This window comes from Sciurus carolinensis, chromosome 1 (assembly GCF_902686445.1).
Source record: "Sciurus carolinensis chromosome 1, mSciCar1.2, whole genome shotgun sequence".
Lineage (NCBI taxonomy): Eukaryota > Metazoa > Chordata > Mammalia > Rodentia > Sciuridae > Sciurus > Sciurus carolinensis.
Window position 1 is genome coordinate 96423438 of NC_062213.1, and position 23412 is coordinate 96446849.

The window sequence follows — 23412 nt, forward strand, 5'->3', positions numbered from 1 at the left end:
TTTCCTTTGTTTTTTCTCTTTAGCTTCCACATATGATAGAAAACATACAACCCTTGACTTTCTGAGCGTGTTTTTTTCTATTTCTAATTTGTTCCTGTTTTTTTTTTTTTTTTTTTTTTTTAACCAAAGAAGAATGAGATTCTGGCATTTGCTGGTAAATGGATGGAACTGAATCATACTAAGCAAAATAAGCCACTCCCAAAAAATGAAAGGCCGAGTGTTTTCTGAGTGTGTTTTAATGACATGATGTTTTTTCTTTCTATCCATCTTTGTTCAAATTATATAATTTCATTCTTCTTTATGACTGAAAAAAATTCTGTTGTGCACACATACCACATCTTCTCTGTTCATTCATTTGTCGGTGAATATTGGTGCTGGTTCTGTAACTTAGCTATTGTCAGTCCTGCTATAGGGTTATGTATGTATCTCTACCGAATGCTGACTTTAGTTCTTTTAAAAGTAATTTAAAATTTATTTATTTATTTATTACACTAAAATATTCATGTTTTTATTTTATTTTATTTATTTTATTATTTTTTATATTTACAGACTGCATTTTGATTCATTGTACATAAATGGGGTATATCTTTTCATTTCTATGGTTGTGCCGGATGTAGATTCATACCATTTATGTAATCATACATGTACACGGGGTAATGATGTCTGTCTCATTTCACCATTTTTCATACCCACCCACTCTCATTTCCCTGTACTTAATCAAAAGTTCTTCCATTCTTCTCTCACCCCCATTATATATCATCATCCACTTATCAGAGAAAACATTTGTCCTTTGTTTTTTTGGGATTGGTTTATTTCACTTAGCATGATATTCTCCAATTCCATTCATTTATATGCAAATGCCATAATATTATTATTCTTTATTACTGAATAATATTCCATTGTGTATATATACCACAGTTTCTTTATCCATTCATCTGTTGAAGGGCATCTAGGTTGGTTCCACAATCTAGCTATTGTGAATTAAGCACTATAAACATTAATTTGGCTGATGCTGAGAAGGCGTTTGATAAAATACAGCACACCTTCATGCTTAAAACACTAAAAAAAAATAGGGATAGTAGGAACATACCTCAACATTGTAAAGGGTATTTATGCTAAACCCACAACCAACATCATTCTAAATGGAGAAAAACTGAAAGCATTCCCTCTAAAAACTGGAACAAGACAGGGATGCCATCTTTCACCACTTCTATTCAACATTGTCCTTGAAACACTAGCCAGAGCAATTAGAAAGATGAAATAAATTAAAGAGATACATGTAGGAAAAGAAGAACTCAAGCGGTCACTATTTGCTGATGACATGATTCTATATTTAGAGGATTCAAAAAACTCCACTAGAAAACTTCTAGAACTAATAAATGAATTCAGCAAAGTAGCAGGATATAAAATCAATATGCACAAATCTAATGTATTTCTATTCATAAGTGATGAATCCTCTGAAAGAGGAATTAGGAAAACCACTCCATTCACAATAACCTCAAAAAAATAAAATACTTGGGAATCAATCTAACAAAGGAGAGGTGAAAGTTCTCTATAATGAGAACTACAGAACTCTAAAGAAAGAAATTGAAGAAAACCTTAGAAGATGGAAAGATCTCCCATGTTCTTGGATAGGAGAATTAATATTGTCAAAATGGCCATTCTACCAAAAGTGGTATACAGATTTAATGCAATTCCAATTAAAATCCCAATGACATTCCTCATAGAAAGAGAGAAAGCAATCATGAACTTCATCTGGAAGAATAAGAGACCTCAAATAGCCAAAATAATCCTGAGTAGAAAAAGTGAAACAGGAGGTATCACAATACCAGTCATTAAACTATTTATATATTTTTTAGATGTACATGACAATAGAGTGTATTTTGGCATATTATACATACATAGAGTATAACTTAGTATCCCATTTTTGTGGTTGTACATGATGTGGAGTTTCTGACTTTAGCTCTTTTGGATAAATACTGAGGAATGGCATAGCTGGATCAAATGGTGGTTTTGTTGCTAGTTTGCAAAAATATCATTTTACCATCATGTTGAAGATGAGGTCCAAAGTTGTTAGTTAGTTAGTTGTTAACTCTTACTAATTGACCCCTGCTTTCAGCTCAGTCTTCTACTTTTGCTGTTGATTCTGGGGTCAAATTACTTGCAGTTCCCAAAATATATTGAAATCTTTTCCTTCCTCAACCTTCTCCTTTCTCAACCTTGAATTCATAGGAAATTTACCTTGAGCATGACTTATCTGATCTCCCCAGATTGTTAGTTGCCTTAGCCAAGCTCATTTTGAGATTTTTGTAGTTATTTAAGTTATTTAAGTTTACTCCCCAATTTATCTGCCTTGCCTGATGGGCTGGTCTAGAGATCAGGAGCCACTGATTTTTATCTCTGTACCCCCAGTTTCCAGTGCATGAACCAGCATGTTAGTCACTCAATAATGAATGCTTATTGTCAATGAAGAGATGAAATAATACTATTCAGATAGCTTTGCAATTACTCTTCTTTCTAACTGGAATGTCCTCCTACCTATTGTCTGATTATATTTTTTCATCTCCTAGGCACAACTTGGAAACCCTGCCTTCTATGCAGAACTCCTGGTCCCCTACCCCACTGTAGTTAAGAGATGCAATATCTGATCATCCCACCCCACTCCTAAAAGCTTGATTGTCTCCTGCCCATTCAGTTGGGAAGCAATGGCTGTGTACATCTGTCTCCTGTCTCACATAGTGCCCTACTCCAGGGAAGGGACCTATTATTCTTTGCGTCTTCAGTGCTGGTCCAAGGCCTGATATATGAGATGCTCAATGAATGTTTGGAGAATACATGAATGGATATGTTAGCAGAGGAGGTGAGAATCAAATAAACTATCTGTCAGAGGATGGAGCTCTGAGCTCAGGCAGGTGGGGATCTGTTTCTGAGGGTCAGCTCTTACCATAATATATTTCTATCAGGCCCAGAGAACCCAGGAGATGGGCACTATTGAGACTTATGGGCTTGGAATCTCAGATCATGCCGAATTTGTCCAAAATATAGCCCCCTATTAAATTTAGGGCCCCATGCAGAGATGGTCTCATGTATCAGGCTTTAGGCCTGAATTTCAATCTCTTTTCCCTGGGCCTAGTGTCTCCCTTTCCCTGAATCTCTACTCTGTCCCCCAACACACACAAAACACACACACACACACACACACACACACACACACACACACAATTTTCTGCTTGGGAAGAACTTCTTCAGGAGCAGGTGAGGACCTGGGATTGAGGAGCTGGAAGGGAGGCAGCTGGGCAAGGGGCCTGTAAGGGAGGCATTTACTGGGTAGATGGGGGTCATTCTGTTGGGTGAAGCTGGAATTCATATTCTACTTCAAGGTACTTCCTAAGACCTCCCACCAAGCTCCTACTTGCTTTATCTTCTCATGGTCCCATCACTTTCCTAGCTTCCAGCAAGGGGGATAAACAGGGATACAATGGGGGGTGGGGTGCAGTGGGAAATGCTTTAATAGAGAAAGCAGACATGAAGAGGAAATCCCTCAATATGTTGGAGATGCCTTCAGCAATCTTAGAGTGTAGAGAGAGAAATCTTTGTACATGTAAAGAGAATGAAAACACAGGGATCTGTTTCCTGCCTTAAATGTAAAATAGCAAAGTCAGGAGATTCTGGGGGAATTTTCAGATGATTTAAGATAGTTCTGGTCAGTTTTGTAAACAGCTTTGCTTTAGGTCTCTATGTTTTTTTAACAGAATAAGGGACAGAGCTTGGTTTTTGTAATGATCTTCTTTTGCCACCAGGAGGCAGCAGGAGTTCAAACAGTAGCTAACGTGGAAACAACCTAAATGTCTCCATATATAACAATATATAATACATAAAATATAATAATATATAATAAATAAACCTCCAGATGAAGGGATGAGGAAAATGTGGTGTTTACATGGAATGGAATACTATTCAGCCTTAAAAGGGGGACGTTCTCCCATGTTCAATGACATGGAGGGAACTTGAGGATATTTTTCAAAGTGAAAGAAATAAAATACAGAAAGACGATGATTCCACTTATACAAGGAACCTAAAATAATCAAATTACTAAAATCAAAGACCGGAGTGGTGGTTACCAGGGGTTTTGGGGAGGGAGAAATGGAAAATTATTAATCAACACGCATAAATTTTCAATAGGTAAAATGAATAAGCTCTAGAGATCTGCTCTATAGCATTGTATCCAGAGTCAACAATAGTGAACTGTATGCTTCAATTTTGTCAATAGGCTAGATCTCACATTAAGTATTTTTTACCACAAAAGGAAAAGAGAGAATGGGGAAGGGGAAGGATGGTACCCTTGACCTCGAGGAAGATACTGAGAGTACTTTTGTATAATCCCTGCTGTTTCCTTGGAGACATTTGGGAAGACATCTGTGGAAACCAATGGTCTATGATGATTTTAATTTTGGAGCTTCGAAGAACTGGAGTCTTGAAGGCTGTGGGGTGCTCAGGGTGGGAGTATAGGGGAAGGAAGTGTATGTATATAATAGAGATCATCTGCCCAAGGGCACCTAGGTTGGTTACATAGGTTAGCTATAGTGAATTGAGCTGCTATAAACATTGATGTGGCTGTGTCACTGTAGTATGCTGATTTTAAGTCTTTGGGTATAAACTGAGGAGTGGGATAACTGGGGCAAATGGTGGGTCCATTCCAAGTTTTCTGAGGAATCTCCATACTGCTTTCCAGAGTGGCTGCACCAATTAGCATTTCCACCAGCAATGTATGAGTGTACATTTTCTCCCACATCCTCGCCAACATTTATTGTTATTTGTATTCTTGATAATTGCCAGTCCGACTGGATGTGTGTATATATATGATGGAGTATTACTCTGCCTTAAAGAAGAATGAAATTACAGCATTTGCCAGTAAGGGGATAGAGTTGGAGAATATCATGCTAAGTGAAATATGCCAATCCCCCCAAACCAAAAGCCTAATGTTTTCTCTGATATACACATGCTAATTCACAATGGGACAGGGCTAGGGAAGAATAGAGTTACTTTAGATTAGGTAGAGGGGATTGAAGGGAGGGGAAGGGTTATGGTGATAGGAAGGATAGTAGAATGAATCAGACATTATTACCCTGTGTACATATATAACTATATGACCAGTGGGATTCTACATCATGTATAACCAGAAGAATGAGAAATTATACTCCATTATATATGATATATTAAAGTGCATTCTACTGTCATGTATAACTAATTAAACATAAAAAATGAAGAAAATAAAAAAATAGAGATCATATGTTGTTTGAAATCTCTTGTTTCATTTTGTATTGCAGCTCAAGCATGGCCTAAGTACATAAATACAATTCAAAGGGACTATTTTATTCTCCAATTCCATAGGGTTCTGAAGACCCTTAGGGTCTCCCTTCCTGCTCGGTAGCTCTTCTGCCAGTGGGCGTCACTTCCTCTCCTTTGTGTATCGTTCCTCTGGAAAGGAGGCTGAGTAGCTAAGGGGAGAGTACATTCTGGGGACAGATCATTTGGGTTTGGAGACTGGGAGAGGGGTCCACGCAGGAAAAGGATTCCTCCTCATTTCCCTGGGTCCTGTTTCTTTGCGTGGGCTGTTAGTTCTTTTCCTGTAACTGGCTATTCCTAGTGGCCCAACCCCACATGTGTATCCTCACAAGAGTCTGGGCATTAACTGTACCAAAGTCAAGATTTCTCAACCATAACATCTTTAATGGATGGAACAAAGAAGCTGGAGCATGAATCTGAGGGGGTTGGGGTAGGGGCTGCAGGAAGAGTGTTGGTCTAACAAGCGCTAAGATGGGAAGGGGGTGGGGTTGAGGGGCAGGGAAGGCAGGGGACTGCCATGCCTTCTCTGTGACCTGTAGCTGGGAGAGTGGCTTCTCAAATGAGTTGTGAGCTCCTTTAGGCGAATCCTGTTTTTCTGTAGAAGATCTTTTCCCACATGGGGTTCTTCTTCAGCCTCCTGAGGTAGGTGCTCTCAGGCAGGGACTAGCAGCATTGTGGGTAAAGGGTGCAGCCATGGGAGGAAGGGTCTGGTTGTGCCCACTGTAGGTGATGGCAGCAAGAGAAGCACAGGCCTCTCCTGGCTGAAAGAAGTGCCACAGCTGTCCAATCTGCTGTCTATGGGGTAGACGGGAGAATCTGGTTGATCAACTGTGGAGGGTTCAGAATTCACCTTGAGCTTGAGGAGAAGTAATCTTTTCTGGGCCATACGTTGTTTCATGATTTGGATGGAAGTAGCATCTGCAGTGAGAGGGAGAGAATCCTGCTGCCTGCTGTCCTGGTCAGGGATGAGGGTGGCTTCAAAGGCATCATTTCTGCTTTGGTGGGCATTCTTGCTGGCATGGGGGACGCTGCAGAGGGGGGCACTTCTGCTGGCTGGTGGGTGGAGGACAGGGTTCAGGTATCTTGGGGGGACAGGGCTCAGGCATCTCGGGGGGACAGGGCTCAGGCACCCTGGGAGGGGGCTGGCAGGGAACTTTGCATTGTTGATGTTGCTGATAGGACATCCTTTCTCAGCTGAAGAGAATCTGTAAAGAATAGCATATAAAAGTTTTAAAAAGTTTTGTTTACTCTGATTTGGTTTTGGTAGCTTATCAATTAAACCACCTCAGCTCAATTGTCTCCCTCAGTGCCGACCTCCCCCAAACACTTTGTGGCACAGACACAACATCTGCAGCATCCAGCAATGGCAGTAGCTGCCAAGTAAGGAAACCCATTAGTTCCCTCTGCTCTCAGGTGAACACTCCAGTGTTGTGGCCCGCCCGGGGTCCTGCCATTCGCATGGTGCTTAGTTCAGGGGAGGGGGACCAGCAATCCAGCATCAGTGTGCCAGTGTGAAGGTGAGAGGCAGGAGGGTTTAAGTCAGAGAGACTTCTGGCCCCATGTTGTCACCTACTAGCTGTATGAAGAGGAGAGAACTTCTTTAAATGGGCTTCACAGTGACCACATCTCAAGACTGTAAGAATTAAAGGGATAAATTTCATAGTGAGGCAGGTGGTAGCGAGTGCTCCATTGCTAGTTCAAAGGAAGAAGACAGAGAGAAACAAATCAGAAATTGTCCCATGGGGGGTATGTGGGGAGTGAAGTGTCTTGTGCAGCCTGGGGTAGAGAAGAGTGGTCGTGTTTCAGGGGGAGCAAAAGAACTTCCTGTCAATGCCTGAAAGTCTTTCCACTATTATCCAGAAGCACTTTAGGAACAGAAATGAGGTGTGTGTTTGTGTGGAAATTTCCAGCAGAAATATCAGAGCGATCTATGTTAGATGTGATCAGAAATGTCCTCCACGGGGCTGAGGCCAAAGGAAGGCTCCCCAACTCTGATCCCTCCTCAGTGACCTTCAGTGTCTGTAAGTCCCTTGAAATAGACTCATTAAACTTCCTTCTGTTGAGGAGGGCAGGGGGTTATCAGTCTCACCAGGCTCCTCTTGGTTCTCCTGATTGAAGAGTTGCTGGGTCTGCTCTCATCAATCCAATGTCCCTCTCCTCCTTTGGTCCCATCTCTATCCTCTTCTTTCCCCTGTTATTACATTCCCCACATCCTCCTCTACGCAGCTTGTTTTCCAGTGAACTCACAATTTATGAAGCTGTTATCATTTCTGTCCTCCCCCCACCTCAATCAGGCGGTAAGGAAGTCTTATAACTGACCACTCTAACCTTGGAATACAGGAATGTTAGTCCATAATCTCATTATTATTATATCATTATTATAATTTTATAATATATGTAAATATTAAATATTATAATATAATATTATAATAACATTATTATTATTTTTTACTTATTTGTCATACCCAAGTCCATTTTATTGTTTAGCATGTGTTTTTGTCTAAGCTAAGTAAATGAAGGAGCCCTGCACTGAAAATGGGGACATTTAGCATCTGGTTATATTCCAAACTGCCAGATATTTTCTCTGGGACTTTGGATAAGTTGCTTTACATTTCTAGCATGCATTTTTCTCACCTGAAACACTTTCAATTATAGTAAATGGTCTTTAAGTTTCTCAGAGAAAATCTTTCTGTTAGTTTCATTCATAATATGCACATGTCTATCCATTAATTTAACTATTTGTACCAATATTAGTAATTCCATTCCCTCAAACCCTTGGTAAGCTGTTCAGGCCCAGGCTCAGCAGCCTCTGTCTGCAGTCCCCAAGGCCATGGACAGGTACATGGCCTTCTTCCTCATCAGCTGAGCCATGTCACTCACCTCCTTTCCCAGCACTCCTGTCCTGAGAAGATGGATCCAAGTGGGTTGGGGAAGTCCTGTCTTGGGCCCTTTTATTATGAATTCAGCCTGGGCTGGGGAACAACAGGGATCCCCACTTCTCCCAGCTTCCTGGTTCTAGGTGTAGCTCTCTAGATCTGGAAACACTTGTCAAACTCCTCTGTATGGAAAACCCTTGTTTGGAACTACCTGGTGAGTAATGGCATTTCCTTCTCCTCAGGAAGGACACTTCGGGTGAGATAAACATTTCACACATATGTCAGCCCCCATCTATCCTCTCAGGCTCCGGAAAGGCAGTCTGCTTGAGTGTTGAAACCCCAGGTGAGAGGTTATCATAATGAACTCCTGGAAGTTGAGCCATATCCCCAAATTACTCAGCCCTCCATACCCCAGGCTGCTGCCTCTGTGTGGTGACCAAGTGTTCCTTGTAATCAATTGCCAAACACCTGCCTCTCTACCTTTTATTTTGAATAGGTGTATTAGTTGGGATTCTCCAGAGAAATTGAACCAATCAGATATATATGTATATAGATTGGCATCTCTATTATATACATAAACTTACTTATTGATTTATTTTAAGGAATTATCTCACATGATTTAGAGATTGTCAAACCCCAAAATCTGCAAGTCCAAAAGCTGGAGATCCAGGGAAAAGTGGCAGTTCAAATTTAAAGTTGAGTTGCTGACGATTCCCGTGGGGGAGGTCAGTCTTTTCTATGTAGGTCTTCAACTGATTGGACAGGGACCACCTACATTATGGAGAGCAATCTACTTCCTCAAACTCTACTGATATAAATGTTACTCCCTTCTAAAATAACTTCACAGAAACATCTAGAATAATGTTTCACCCAGTATCTTGCTATCATGGCCTAACCACCAACCCCATGCGTACACACACCCTATAAATTCCAGGGTAAAATCTAGTGGAATAGAAAGACTAAAATTTATAACTTTTGGAAGTGACTCTGGGCCCTGCCCTGCCCATTTTCCTTTTCCTTATAGGCACTGCTGAAGCACTGGCATTTGGGGTTACTAATTCCAGAGATAGCTCTGATCTTTGGTTTTATGGTCTGACAATATAGAGAAATACAGAAACAAGGTGCTATTTCTTTTCTGTCTTCTTCTGATGCTTGGTATTAATTACCAGTTTTGGCCTTTTGGATTTGATTTTCTTTCTGATTTTCAAAGATTAAAAAGTATTCACAAAGCTTGGGAATCCAGTTTCTGGCCCCAAACTTTCAGATTCACTTTTAACTGAATACTCTGCTCAGAGCAGGCCAGGACCTTCTCACCTCCCCTCCGTCTGCACTCCTTCAAGGTCTTCACAGCAAGGGTGATGCTCTGAGCCTGCAGCTGTGAACCAGTGGTGTTCAGGGCTCCTTTCTTAGGAAAGCAGCTCAGGAGAGGATGCTGTCCACAGCATTCTAGAAAGAAGTTACAGGGCCTAGCAGGGCAAATAGAAAGTGTTGGCTGTTCACTTTACTGCATAGTCATGAGGCTGTGAAAGGAGCCACTCCAGCTCCTTGGATCCACCCAGGGAGACTTGAAGGAAGAGGGGTGAAACGGGCAATTCACCCCAAGGATGACTGTGGAGGAGGTAAGAGACATGGGGGCTCTGGGGAAGGATGGTGGCTGGGCTCTGGAGCCTGAGCCAGCTCTGCAGGACATTGCTGCACCGAGGTCGGCCCAGGAGTCAGTAATGCCACGTCTAAGTCTGTTCATCTTTTCGTACCCACCTCAGGGCAAATCTGCTCCAGAAATGGCCTTCTGCCTCACCCTGGGGTTTGATCTTTTGTTCTGCGTTTCCATAGCACCCGGAGAATAGTTTTATTATTTGTACATGCCATCTTACTGTGTGTTTCTCTATGTGCTCTTCCTACTGCCTGTGAGTTCTGGGGCAGGGGCTGTGCTGCTCTCACATCCCTGTGCTTACTCTTGGCCCATTGCCTGGCACCATGATGGTTTCTAAAATGCCCCAATGAACACCTGACACCAAGCATCAGTATCATAGGTGGAGTGGCTTGGGGTTGTCTGTGATCTTATTGATTCTGCTTAAAACACTTAGAGAAGATGGTAAAAGAATGGAAAACGGGTCTTAGTCCCAGAAATCCCAGACCCCCAGGACATCCTGTTCTTCTGTTCACAGAATTCTACAGATATGGCAGGTTCTTTCCACCTGCAGAAGGAACTTCCAGAAGAAATATGAATGTTATTACCATGGGGGAGCTGCCAAACTTGACTTTTCAACTCATAGCCTGATTTTGTCAAGTGTTACCTGGTTCTGGGAAGTAATATTCTGCAATCAGAAACAATGGAAGTTTCCACACATGGCATTGTTCATTCTTTACGTATTTCATGTTTATGTTCTGCCCTCTACATTGGAATACAAATGCCTCAAAGTTAGAGATGGTGTCTGTTCCAGCACATAGAAGAGAATTCATAAATATTTGTGGATGGACCACTGACTTACTCCTGGCTGAAATAAAAACTGGCAAAAAATGACAATTGTTCCTTTCTGTATGAGACTTAAAATTTGAGGCCTGGAACTGCCTGGAGATATAGGGAGGGAGAAGGCATTACCAAACATAGAACCCTGGGAAGCTTTCCAATTGTTGAGCAGAAGAATGATGTACCAAGGTGGGGGTGGGGGGAGAGGAAGAGAGAGAGGGGAGGGGAGAAAGAGAGAGAGAGAGAAAGAGAGGGGAATCCAGTCCCAAGACCCCCAGGGATTGGAACTCTATGACACTTTGCCTTGTTTTCCCCACACATCCTATCTGAAGACTGATGATTCCAGGGACAATTGAGGAAAGTTACAAGAATCTAATTCTCTCTCACCCTGGAGGAAATACTTCCAAGGTGCTTGAAAATGTGATTAATTGTCAGATAACTGCCAAACTGGAATTTTTAGTGTCAGTGTGGGAATTTTGCTGCTGTTTTCAGGAAGATAGTAAGATCTATGAGAGCTATTATTTTGTTGGGAAATCCCCCTCTGTTTCCTGTTCCTATGCTGCATCTTAGATAAAAGGACCCCAGTGTGGCCCTATCTGTGCCACTTAGATCCCTGGTGTGGAGCAGAAGGAGAGGCAGATGAGTGAATTGGACTAATAATGGCCTGTGGACTAACATATTTTTTGACAATAAAGTGATTTCATAGAAGTAGAGGATTTATGGAAGCAAAGAATTTATAGGTGTAGAGTGAGGAGGGAGAGACAGATTGACAGACAAGCTGAGATGAGAAAACCCAGTGAACCAACAAAGAACAATTATACAAAGAAAGACAGGTAGTAAGTATGAGGTAAGTGAGCAAATCAAGCTGATACATGGAATGTGAAATGAGGTCTTGGTTTTTAATATGAGAGAAGTCACATATTAGTAAAGCTATGTCCCAGATCACAGAAGTTAAATTGGACCTGGAATGTCTCTTTCATAGATCCCTTTTCATCCCTGGATCATGACTTTGCATAGAACTTCTTGCCCCTTTTTCCAGTATGATATGGCTCAGACATGTGGTTACTGAAGGGCTGAGATGTGTTCTTGGCATTTGGACAGAGAGACTGGGACCTACTGCCTTTGGTCCTTACTTCTGACTATTTGGCCAGTATGATGGACACATACTACTAGAAGTTCCCATAATTTAGACCAGAGAGTATAGAGGGGAGACACAGAGCAGAGGAATACAGCAGGGGGAGAGAAATGTTTTCTGTCAGTTTTGAGTCTATAGATCCAAAGACTGGGCAAATTTGTATGGCACAGTATAAAAATCCTGTTGAGCTGGAATCTCTGTATCAGTGGTCTTTAAGATGGTCAGTTAGCACTTGATTGAAACTTTATAGGGTCTAGAAAACAATCCTTGCACAGGGTCCCATGTTGGCCAACCCAGGATGGAACAGACCTTCTTCTGGCTCTCATGCAGTCTAACCCCACTGCAGACCACTGACTGGTCTTGTTCCCCATGAGTGGCAGTGCTTACAGAGAACCCAACCTGTGTTATTGTCTCCCTAAATTTTGTTTCCCAGGATGAGCATCCCAAGACACCTTTCTACTGTCTTTAATGATATAGCATTTTATTTTCAGGCCATTCCTATTGTCCTTCCCCTGATTTGATCTATTGTGAGTATGTTCTTAGAAGACAGAGCCTAGGATGGGCCCCAGTTCTCTGGGTGAGGTTTGTCTATGGGCAGACGACGTGTTAATATTTTGTTGTCAACCCTGATCACACTCTGGGTCTGGGTATCATGGCAGTAAGCAAGATGGAAGGCTGGAGTCTCTGAAAATTAAGACCAGAGTAGGTAGAAGGAGAGGTAATTCCTGGGAATGGTTGGCATATGCAGTTGTCCCAGCTAAAAATGCTTGTCTCCTGTTTCTTGCAGTCTTTTGTCAGCTCAGGAAGGATATCCTATCAGCAGCAGCAACAGTGCAAAGTCCCCTTCCAGCATCCTCCACTTGTCCCTGAGCCCTGTCCTCCCCAGGTCCCACAACTTTGTCTTCCTGAGATGCCTAAGCCCTGCCCACCACCTCCTAGCCAGAAGAAGTGTCCTCCTGTGCAGCATCCTCCAAGCCAGCAGGAATGCCCACCAAAGCAGAAGTGACATCCTAAACCTGGACATGAAGATGACAACTCCTCTCTCTGACCACTCACAACTCCATCTTTCCAGCAATTGCAGGGAACAACACACAGCCCCAGGAGAATCTACTCCCAGCTGATCCAAGGAGAGTGACACCTCCATTCACAGATTTTCTTGCAGCTAATCAATGGATCCCTCTGAGCTTCCACCTCTAGCAACCAATAGAGAATAGACTGAAGCGCCATGTTACAAGGCTTCCCCTGGAACTCTATGAGTTATATGGCCAAGACAGAACAGCTCTTCCAGATGCTGCCTTCCCAATTCTACTGCTTCTGTGTACTGGAGAAGATCATTGGAACGAGAGAAGAGTCCTTCTTTGACTCTGCATCCTGCCTTTTTCCATTTTTTTTTGAGATTTTTGAGAAGCCAATATGTATTAAAGTAACCAACTTAAATGAGTGGGAAATTCAAGTTTCTTTCTTCCCAGATTTCTCAGGGGCAGAGAGATATTGTTTCCTTTTTCCTTAAAAAAAAAAAAAAAAAATTGTGATCTGTTTCATATCACCTCCCTGACCATGCCTTTATTGCTAAAGATGGCAGACTCTAGCCTTTCCTAACCCTGTGATGCTGTTATTTCCTCCTTTCCACTCCTTCAATGAATCCTGTTGTTCCTGAGTGGTTTGACTCTGCTCACTGGCTGGAGATGGGAGGAAAGGTAGAATGTCACAGACAAGAAAGAGGGTTCTGGGCAGGGGAGCAGTACTTGGAACAGCCACCAGGAGGTGATGAGGAGACATTTCCTGATGAGGAATTTCCTGAAATGCTTCCTGAAACTACAGAAGTTTCTTAAACTGGACATTGGCACTTTCCCAACTGTACTCCCTCTCTGGGTCTCACACTGCCTGGGCAACCTCCTGTAGTCCACTGAGAGCCCCAGAGAGTCTCTTCTGTTCCTCTGGAGAGGTGCCCCAGACAGAAGATGATGAGTGTGGGCCCGGGATGCCAGTGTTGGGGATGCCACTGAGCTGAGCAGGAGATGGGTTTTCAGGGCTCAAGGAGATAGGAATTTGGGGTAGTGCTTCAATTTTGAGACTGCAACTGCCTGTCTGAGGAGGCTCCCTAGATCCAGGCCTCTGTCAACCTTCCTATGCCAGGAAAAACTCTATTATGTTGGCATTACAAGTTCAAGGAAAACTCTGGGGTTTTTAGTTAAAATTATAAAAGTTGGAAAATAAAACTCACATAAATCAATAATAGAAAATTTGATTTGAAAATTACATGGTATAAATGCTAATGTAAAATATAAAGATAATATGAACTATAAACTTAAGTTCTGGATCAAATTGATACAATTTCCTAAGATATAAAAAAAAGAATTAAAGAGATCTGTATTCTCTTAATACCTAAATGGGATTGTGTATTGTACAGTAATCTTCTACTGAGCACCTACTGTGTACCAGGCCCTGGGCCTTGCTTTGGGACTTAAGGAAAGACCAGGCCTGCTTTAATGTGGCCCACTGATCTGCAAGGAGGGCAAGAGCAGGGCACAGGTGTCACAGAGAAGTCAGTTAAAGCTTTGCCTCAAGGAGCAGAAGGTGTGAGAAGACCTGGAGGATGGTGCTTCTGATTCCCCCGGGGAATCAGGACCAACTCCCCAGAGTCTAGCCACGAGAATGGAGCAGGGTGCCAGATACACTCACCTATGGCTTACTTGGTTCAGTCACAATTTCAGTCTATTAACCCTCAATTGTTCTTTTTTGGGGTGGGTACTAGGGGTTGAACTCAGGGACACTCAACCACTGAGCCACATCTCCAGCCCTATTTTGTATTTTATTTAGAGACAGGACCTCACTGAGTTGCTTAGTGCCTTGCTTTTGCTGAGGCTGGCTTTGAACTCATGATCCTCCTGCCTCAGTCTCTGGAACCACTGGGATTTCATGCATGTGCCACTGTGCCCAGCTTCCCACCTTTGCCATGTAAGACATCAAAACAATTGTCATGGCAGGAATTTTTGTAACTTTAGAATTTTAGTCCTTGTCCTAATGAACTCGTCTAGACAGCATGAGACAATGGGGAGAGAGATATGGTGGGACAGGTGGGAGGCAGGTCCAGTCCCAACTTGTCTGTACACTCTGGTCTGTACCCCCTTGTAAGAGCATGACTGTTATGTATACTACAAGAGCAGAATTTGACCAGTGAGAGGGAGGTGGTGGATAATTACTCAATAGCCTAAAGAAATTGTGACTTTTAATTTGTTCTAATTAGCTATACATGACAGCAGGATGCATTTTTTTTTTGATCAAAACATAGTTTATTAACAAGACAGGGTGTAATGGAAGCACATTGACATGGAGGGTGGAGCACAAAGTCCATCTTAAATTCTGGCCAGAAAGGATGTTCTCTCTAGAGATGGTTTATCAAAGGCACCCCATAGGAGGGCAGCTCTTGATGCACCTGTTGGAAGATCATTGCACACGGGTTCCTCCCCTGCGTCTTCCCCAGAGTGAGGTACACTCTGGCCTGGAAATAAATGACATCCCTAATTTGCTCTTCACAGTCAACCTTTGCAAAATAGTTCTTGGCTTCATTGAGGTTCTCCATGGCAGCCTTGAGAGCTTCTGCTTTTTTCAGTGGATCATAGGAAGCTGCTGAAGTCACCTGGCACTTGGTTACTAAGAACATGGCATGGCCTTTGTCCAAAATAGCCCCATGAGCCAGGATGGGCTCCATGGCCATGTGGAGGAGAGTTAAGGCCTGTTCTGGGATTCCAAGGATGAGCAGAGCAAAAGCCAAGTTCAGCACAGTTTCAGAGGTCAAGTACTACAACCAATACTCCTTGGAAAGGGCTAGAGTCTGAAGGAGCACAGACATCGCAATGGTAGGGGAGGAGGATCGCCAGTACAGCTCTGCCACCGACAGCAGGACACTGATCACCATGTCTGTATTCTTCAATTTCTGACAGTATGTCAACAATTTTTTTAAAAGCTTGTGTTCCTCTGATATTTGGTGCTGAGCTTGTAGTACAACTGCTTTTCTGTATACAACTTCTATACCATTAAGAGCTGTGATTCCTGTGACAAGTGAATCAGCCAAATGATATTTGCATCATTCATTGCTCTGTCAAATTGTATGTTTTGATCACATAGCATCCATAACTGAGCATGCTTGGTATTAGGTGGAAATCGTTCCTTCAGGTGCTTTAACATTTCAGCAGCTGCAACAAAACAGCCCTGCTCTATGTGCAGCTCTGCAAGCTGGCAGAGTGCGACAGCAAAGGACTCCGTGTTGTTCTGCTGCACTCCCGTATTCACTGACTCCAGGCTGTTTATGCTCAGTAACATCTGGACTTGCTGCAGCGCCATAGTGCTGTGGCCATAGAGTCTCCAGATGGCCATTTTCTGGGTGATGCTGATATTAATGAGCTCCGACAGGCTGTGTTTCCAGTGCAGGAGGTCAGAGTCCTTTAGGGCATCTATCGGTTTGTTGGTCGTCTTTCCAGCAAAAGCTCTCCGTTGAACAAGGACTGTATTCCCAGGGAGGCGAGGTACACTAACCCAGAATGTACTGCTTTCTTCACAGAATGCTCCAGCAGAACATAGCTATCAGATCTCTTCTGCCCCAGCACATAAATCCAGCTCAAACAGTGCTGGAGACACAGGTGATCATTGGACTCCTGGGCAATCCTAATTACCTCCTGCAGGGCAAGCTCTGCCTGTTGATAGTGACCAAAGCGGCAGTGCAGGGCAGCCAGGTTCAGAGCAGCATATCTCAAGCTCTGGTCATAGTCCTCTTCCCCGTTACTCTTACTTTCAGCTCCAGTGAGAATCAAGTGGTCAAAATAATGAAGGAGGCTGTGTGTTGAGCTGAAAACATCCTGGACTTGGAGGTTGTTCAAGTAGCTGAGGAAATGTGCTTCAGCAAAATCAGGATTAAATTTCATCAAGTTGTTTAATTCTTTCTGCAAGGAAGCTGGAGTGAGGGCTTCAGTTTCATCATTCTTTAACAAAGAAGCCTGCTAAGAAAGAAAAAATTCTGCTTATTTTTGAGATAGAGGCCCACTGCAAGATAACTCTTCTCTTATAGACACATCAAGTTCTTTTTCCATTTTTCTTTCTCCTTCCTCTCTATTTGTCAGTTCCATATCAGTATCCTCCACTGTTTATCTCACCATTTTTGAAGTACTGTTGAAGGGCAGTGTACAATTTCAACACTTTACTGAAAGAAAGCTTACTGAGACCAAGATCATGTGACACAGAAATAAACCTACTATACTTGTCTTGTGAACCTCTGGTTCAGTTCCAGAAAAAGAATCTGAAAGGTCATCAAAAAACTGTTCCATATCCTTCAATTTGCCTTCAGCCATTTGATTCTGATCTGTCCTGAATTTGCCAGTTGAGGACTAGATTCTTCAATTAACTTGTATAGCTTTTACAATGTAATGTCTGGTCCCTGCGGCAGTGGCAGGAGCGCTGGTTGAGCAATCTTATATGGCGTCACCCAGTCCTTGATGCCTAACACGTTGGTGTGCACCACTCCATAGGTCACCATTGGATTGAAATAGAGGCTGTCGTTGATGCTGGCCATGGCGGCCCTCCAAGACTAAGTCTCGGAGACCCTCCACGCAGCCCCCAGCCGACACCTCAGGGCGAACCTCCAGAAGGCATTTCGATTCATTGTACATGAAGGGAGCACAGCTTTTCATTTCTTTGGTTGTACATGATGAAGGCTCATACCATTTGTGCAATCATACATGTACCTAGGGTAATGATGTCCATTCCATTCTTTTCCACCCCCATGTAAGAGAAAACATTTGGTCTTTGATGTTTTGGAATTGACTTATTTTGCTTAGCATGATATTCTCCAACCCCATCCATTTACCTGCAAATGCCATAATTTTATTCTCTTTTAAGACTGAGTAAGATTCCATTGTGTATATATACCACAGTTTCTTTATCCATTCATCTATTGAAGGGCATGTAGGTTGGTTACACAGTTTAGCTCTTATGAATTGAGCTGCTATCAACATTGATGTTGCTGCCTCACTGTAGTATACTGATTTTAAGTCCTTTGGGTAGGACTGAGGAGTGGGATAGCTGGGTCAAATGCTAATTTTATTCCAGGTTTTCTAAAGAATTTCCATACTGTTTTCCAGAGTGGTTGCACAATTTGCAGTCCCACCAGCAATGTATGAGTGTACCTTTTCTCCTACATCCTCACTAACACTCATTGTTGCTTGTATTCTTCATAATTTCCATTCTGACTAGAGTGAGATGAAGTCTTAGAGTAGTTTTGATTTGCATTTCTCTAATTACTAGAGATGTTGGACAGTTTTTCATATATTTGTCGATCGATTGTGTTTCTTCTTCCATGAAGTGTCTGCTCAGTTTCTTAGCCCATTTACTGTTTGGGTTATTTGAGTTTTTTGGTCTTAAGTTTTTTGAGTTCTTTTTATATCCTGGAGATTAGTGCTCTATCTGAAGTGTGTGTAGTAAAGATTTTTTCCCACTCTGTAGGCACTCTCTTCACATTATTGTTTCCTTTGCTGAGAAGAAGCTTTTTAGTTTGAATGCATCCCATTTATTGATTGTTGATTTAAAGAAACTGTCAACTCTTAATAGTGAACCCCAGTGCAATGGTCCCTACCAAAAGCATGTGTTCCAGTTCACCAAGTATTCAAACAGCAGTTTGCTGATAAGTTCAAACCTCATTCATGAGATTCTAATTTGGTGATGCATTAGATTCCAGAATCTTTTAGGTCTTTCAACCCTCCTTTTTTGATGTCTATAATCCCAGCTCAGTGCTGAGACTCAACTTCAGCCCCTTTTCTAATCCATTTGTACCAGCCTGGTTACTCCCCAGTCTGTTATCCTAAGACCCAAGGTCTGTGTCAGTTTTCTCCATGAAAGGAACCATAGCTGAAACAGTGGCTTCAAGATGATTCACCATCCATCTCCAGACCCATGTATTTGACCTGGCTCAACAAGAAAATACAAGGGAGGCAGAGCATGGAGCACCATCCCTGTGCTCTTCAAGCATGTGAATACTGGCCAAACTTGCAGTCTCACAGAGTATAAAATTTAGTTATTAATTTATAATTTTAGGGGAGAGATTGAGCTCTAGGGATTTCTTTTGCACTCTTCTTCCTTAATAGCCCTTGCTCAAGATGAGGGAACTGATTTGCATATTCTAGTTTTTGGGGTTCTCTGTTCTAATTAGTCACTCAAGAACTTGGGAATAATCCCAGGACTGGTTTTGGTATCACTGACTTGATTCCTGGGTAGATGTGAGTCAAAATTCCATTTGCCACCTGTTTCTGATATTGGCTTGAATAACTATCTGGTTACTGCATCAAAGCATTTAAACTGTCTTTGTTATCCAACCTCACACCTGATTGATTATTTGTATCTAGTTCTAAGAGGAGACACCCCCTGCAGTCCCCATCAAAAGGCATTTGGGAAATGATGGAATAAAACCCCAATGAATGTAGGCCATACTAATTGATTTAGAGTTAGTGGGTTGTTCTGTACATGGAAGACCCATCCCTTCCTTTTCTGACCAACACCTTTCAGTCACCCTCCAAACTTACCTTTAATATCTCACCAGTCTTGTTTCCTCCAAAAGGTCTGAACACCCTCATCAGCTCCTATGCATGCTCTCGCATTTGCTTCCTCATCTGCAGAGACTGACACCTTCCCATCCCTCTTCCTCACTGCCATGACCTCCAGGCCACTGTGGCTTCCATGGGGCCTAACCAAGGGGAGCTTCTCTGGGACTGCCTGAATGTGCCCCATGTCTGCCCACATCTACACCAATTTCAGATGGTTGGGGTTAGTTCTGGATTCCACACTCTAAGAGGATCATTCATGTACTACAAGGACTCAGAAAAAAGTAAAAAGTTTGGGAAGCACTGAGGAATAGCACCTATTAAGAAATGAAAAAGTGGAATGGGAGGTTTTCAGTCTGAAGAAACAAAAGTTTAAAAGGGAACATAACACTGCACAAAATTCAAGGTTGTTCCTCATGGAGACATACTCTGTTCCAGAGAGTGGGAACAGGATGAATGGGTGGAACTAATAGGAGCGTAGGAAGAAGTTGCTAACATCCTCTTCTCACCCCCGTTTAACAGCACTTCATAGGGTTGTGAACTGTCTGGCTCAACAAATATTCAATTAAGTGCCAACCGATCTCTTGAAGGTATTTTGGTGGAAAATATTTAACACGAGGAAGAACTGGATGGCTTTCAGAGTGTCATGCAATTTTTTTCTATCTTCTGACTTATTCTAGCTATGTGAATAGTCTTTTCAATAGACTTATTGGCCATTTTTCTTCTTTGTTTATGTTATCCCTGTTTACTTTAAAAATGGAACCTTAATTTCTTCAGGGAGGTTAATGCATGCCAATTTGAACTGCTCAATTAGAGTCAGAATTGAACATCAGAAATTACAGTTAGTAAAAACACCAGAATTTTGCTTCCTAATCCTGAGCACAAATTCAAATGATGCAGAGAGAAGCGCTCTCATGCAGCCCCAGAGAGGCTCTCCTTGGGTAGGATATCTGCCTCACAGTGGTGAGGCCATGGCAGTGAGGGAGAGGGATAGGAAGATGTCAGTCCCCACAGATGAGGAAGCAGATGCGTGAAGAAAACACTTCTTCCACGTGAACACTCAGAAGTCAGTTCCTCCACTGTGGTTGCTACAGTGCAAAACATATTGCAGGTAACCATCATTCCAGGAAAAATGATCTAGCAACAACTGCTAAATCCCCTATGAATTCCCTTCCCAAGGATCCCAGAAAGTTAAACTCTGGCCCAGGTCTAAGAGAGTCATATCTGTGACCTGGATCTTTGGTTTCCCTATCTCTAATGGCCACTTCATGGGTTGCATCATGGTGCCCCAGGCAGGGTGCCAAGGAACTCTGGTTTTCATGCAATACTCAAAGACCTGCGATATTATTGCTCCAAGTTCTGGATGGGACCCCAGTTTGACAGATGTTTGGTGCTCTTTCATAGAATGAAGATGTAGGAGTGGGAGAAATTATATGTGTTTGGAGTAGAAGTAGGTACGCTACTCAACTGTACCTCTGACCTTTGGCATGTCCTAGAGTCTGAGAGAAGACAAATGGAAAGGAAAGGACTTGTGAGCTCCTCCTTACCAGAAAACTGTTCCTCTATAGGGATTCCATGGCTGGGTATCTGCCATCTTTCGTATATGCCCCACTGATTTCCATCATCTCTTTCAGGTACTTAAGATTAAATTACTATCAATATGAACACTTATCATCTCCATCTATAATCTTTAGGATTAAGTCATTGAGTGTCTACTTGAGGCCATACCCTATGTGTATGTGTGTGTATGGAGGGTGGCATATGGGTGGTCTCCCTGGAAGAGCATGCAACAGACTAGCTGGAAGTGAAGTGGGGTTACTGACATCTAGGCACAGAGTTAGAATACAAGGACATATGACAGGAGTTTCATCAATGTACTGTGGACACCCAGGTGGGTGGTAGGTGAATCACAAAAATCCTCCTGGGAAGTTTTCACCTCCAGGAATGTTGTAGAAGAGATTCTGTCTTGTTCCAGGACTTTCCTATGCCTCAATTCTTCCATGAAGTCTATCCAATCTTCTGTTCTGCAGTTATCTTCAGGGATTGATACTACATCCTTTGTTACCCTTCACCAGAAAGACTTTTTGGATTGGCCAGTGGAACAGAAGAAAACTTACCTAATTTCTCAAAGTAAAGGAATGGAAATTGTGTCATGTTGGGTGAGACCTGATGCAGATGATCAGAGGATTGTTCCATACCACCAGTTCCCAGCTGGTGGAGCTAGAAACACATGGGAAATGAAATATGATTGGATTCAAGTATCCACTCCCAAGGAAAGTCCTACCTATTGCACTTAGGAACCCCAGGAAGAACCCAGAAATGAAATCCAGGAGTTGTCCTCTGCTTTCCCTTCTTCCCCAACGTCTAGTCTTCCAACTGTACCATGAGGGAAACCCTTGTCAGATCAATCTAATGGTCCATGCAGCATGTATGTGTTCCCACCACCTCAGCAGACTACTGAGAGAATGATCCTCTAGAATCATAGAATCATAGAATCTTAGAGCAATTCATTGTTTTGTTGTTCTCTTTATCTCCTGTTTTTAATCAAATTAGACATTTTCTAAGTGGTGTCAGTGGTTGTTGAACAGAAGCTCAATTTAGCAGTGTTAGATTGGCACTAATCAATGATTGGCAGGCTAATTAAAAAACAGACATAAATAGTACCCATGGGTAAGTAGAGACTGAAACCCAAGGAGAGCCTCCCTAGCTACTTGAAGCTTGTGTTATTTTGCCGCTCATGTTCGGAGACACTGGGGGTCTGGCTGCACAATGACTCTCTAGACTAGTGGTTATCACGGTGTAGTGTGAAGACCTTCGGGTCCCTGAAATGCATTCAGCAGGGTCAGTGAGGTCAAAACTTTTAAAATAATAATATTAAAATATTATTTGTCTTTTTCATTCACATTTAAAAAAATGAGTTCCCACTAGAATTTTCCAGAGGGTATGTGACATGCAAAGTGACACCATCACTCTGGGAGTTAGTGCAATATCTGCATTTGTATAATGTATTTAAATTTTTCTAGATTTTATTCTTAATACAAGAAATATCAGTAGATATAACCCACAGGAACAAAACCTCCTTGAGATCCTTAATAATCTTAAGACTGCAAATCATTTCTGAGATCAAATAGTTTGGGAACCTCTACAAAAATAACCCCTTTTGGAGTCCATTCCCCACAGGACAGAGACCATTCAGAGCCAGGTACCAGGTTCCAAGATGCTGAATCCCACAGATCTGCATGGACTTGAGGGCCTGTCTCATGCTCAGTCCAGTCTTCAGCCCTGACTCCCCACCTCCCCTACATGGTGAGTCCTTGTCAGAAAATGTCAGATGCTTCATGAATTGATGGACTTGGGAAGCAGCTTAAATTTGAGGGATTGAGAATGGATGATCAGAGGAAAAGGAGACCCCTTAACTTGACAGGGGTCTCATCTCACTCTTACATGGCCCCTGATTTCCTCCAGAATCTTACCAAGAATTTCCCACTCATTCTCTGCTTCCCTTCACAGGTCCTTTGTTCCTCTGTGACTTCTACCATACCCAGCAAGAGAACAGGCACAAGGTCAATCATGAATTTTTTTTTTAATTGGGAATAAGAGGAGAAGAAACTTTATAGGTCTCAGAATATTCTAAGTTAGAGTTACAAGGAAGAGGTGAGCTTTGTTAGGGTTTGTGGAGATTATTAGGGAAGCAATAGAATCAGAAGACCTCATTGCCTTCACCAAAGAGTGTGGAGATGTGATGTAAAGAACTCTAGGCATTTTTTTTCATTGATTTAAACAGGTTTTTTTTGTGTGTTAATTTAAAAATCATGCTTGCTCCAGGAAACCTTAGTGAAGTTGTCGAATCCCATGGAGGTAGAGAGTTGAGCAAGTTCTGTATTCTTTCAGTGATCGTGTATAATCAGCAGGCAGTAGTGTGGTGGAGGAGTCTATGGGTGAAAATAATGGCATATTTGAAGCACAGGTCAAAGGTCTGAGAAGGTGACACTTCTGCCT

General features: G+C 42.3%; 1 protein-coding gene and 1 pseudogene across 1 annotated transcript; both read right to left on the bottom strand.

Annotated features, from left to right (window-relative positions):
- Positions 1-6332: 6332 nt before the first annotated feature.
- LOC124977480 (small proline-rich protein 2E-like) lies at positions 6333-6530 on the bottom strand. Its single transcript, XM_047541056.1, has one exon. The coding sequence runs from the start codon at positions 6528-6530 to the stop codon at positions 6333-6335; it is 198 nt and encodes a 65-aa protein (XP_047397012.1).
- Positions 6531-15212: 8682 nt separating this feature from the next.
- On the bottom strand, positions 15213-17393 carry LOC124963261 (anaphase-promoting complex subunit 5-like; annotated as a pseudogene).
- Positions 17394-23412: the final 6019 nt, after the last annotated feature.

Excerpts from the sequence above, each read along its gene's own strand:
- LOC124977480 (XM_047541056.1), bottom strand. The coding sequence starts at position 6,530 with ATGTCCTATCAGCAACATCAACAATGCAAAGTTCCCTGCCAGCCCCCT.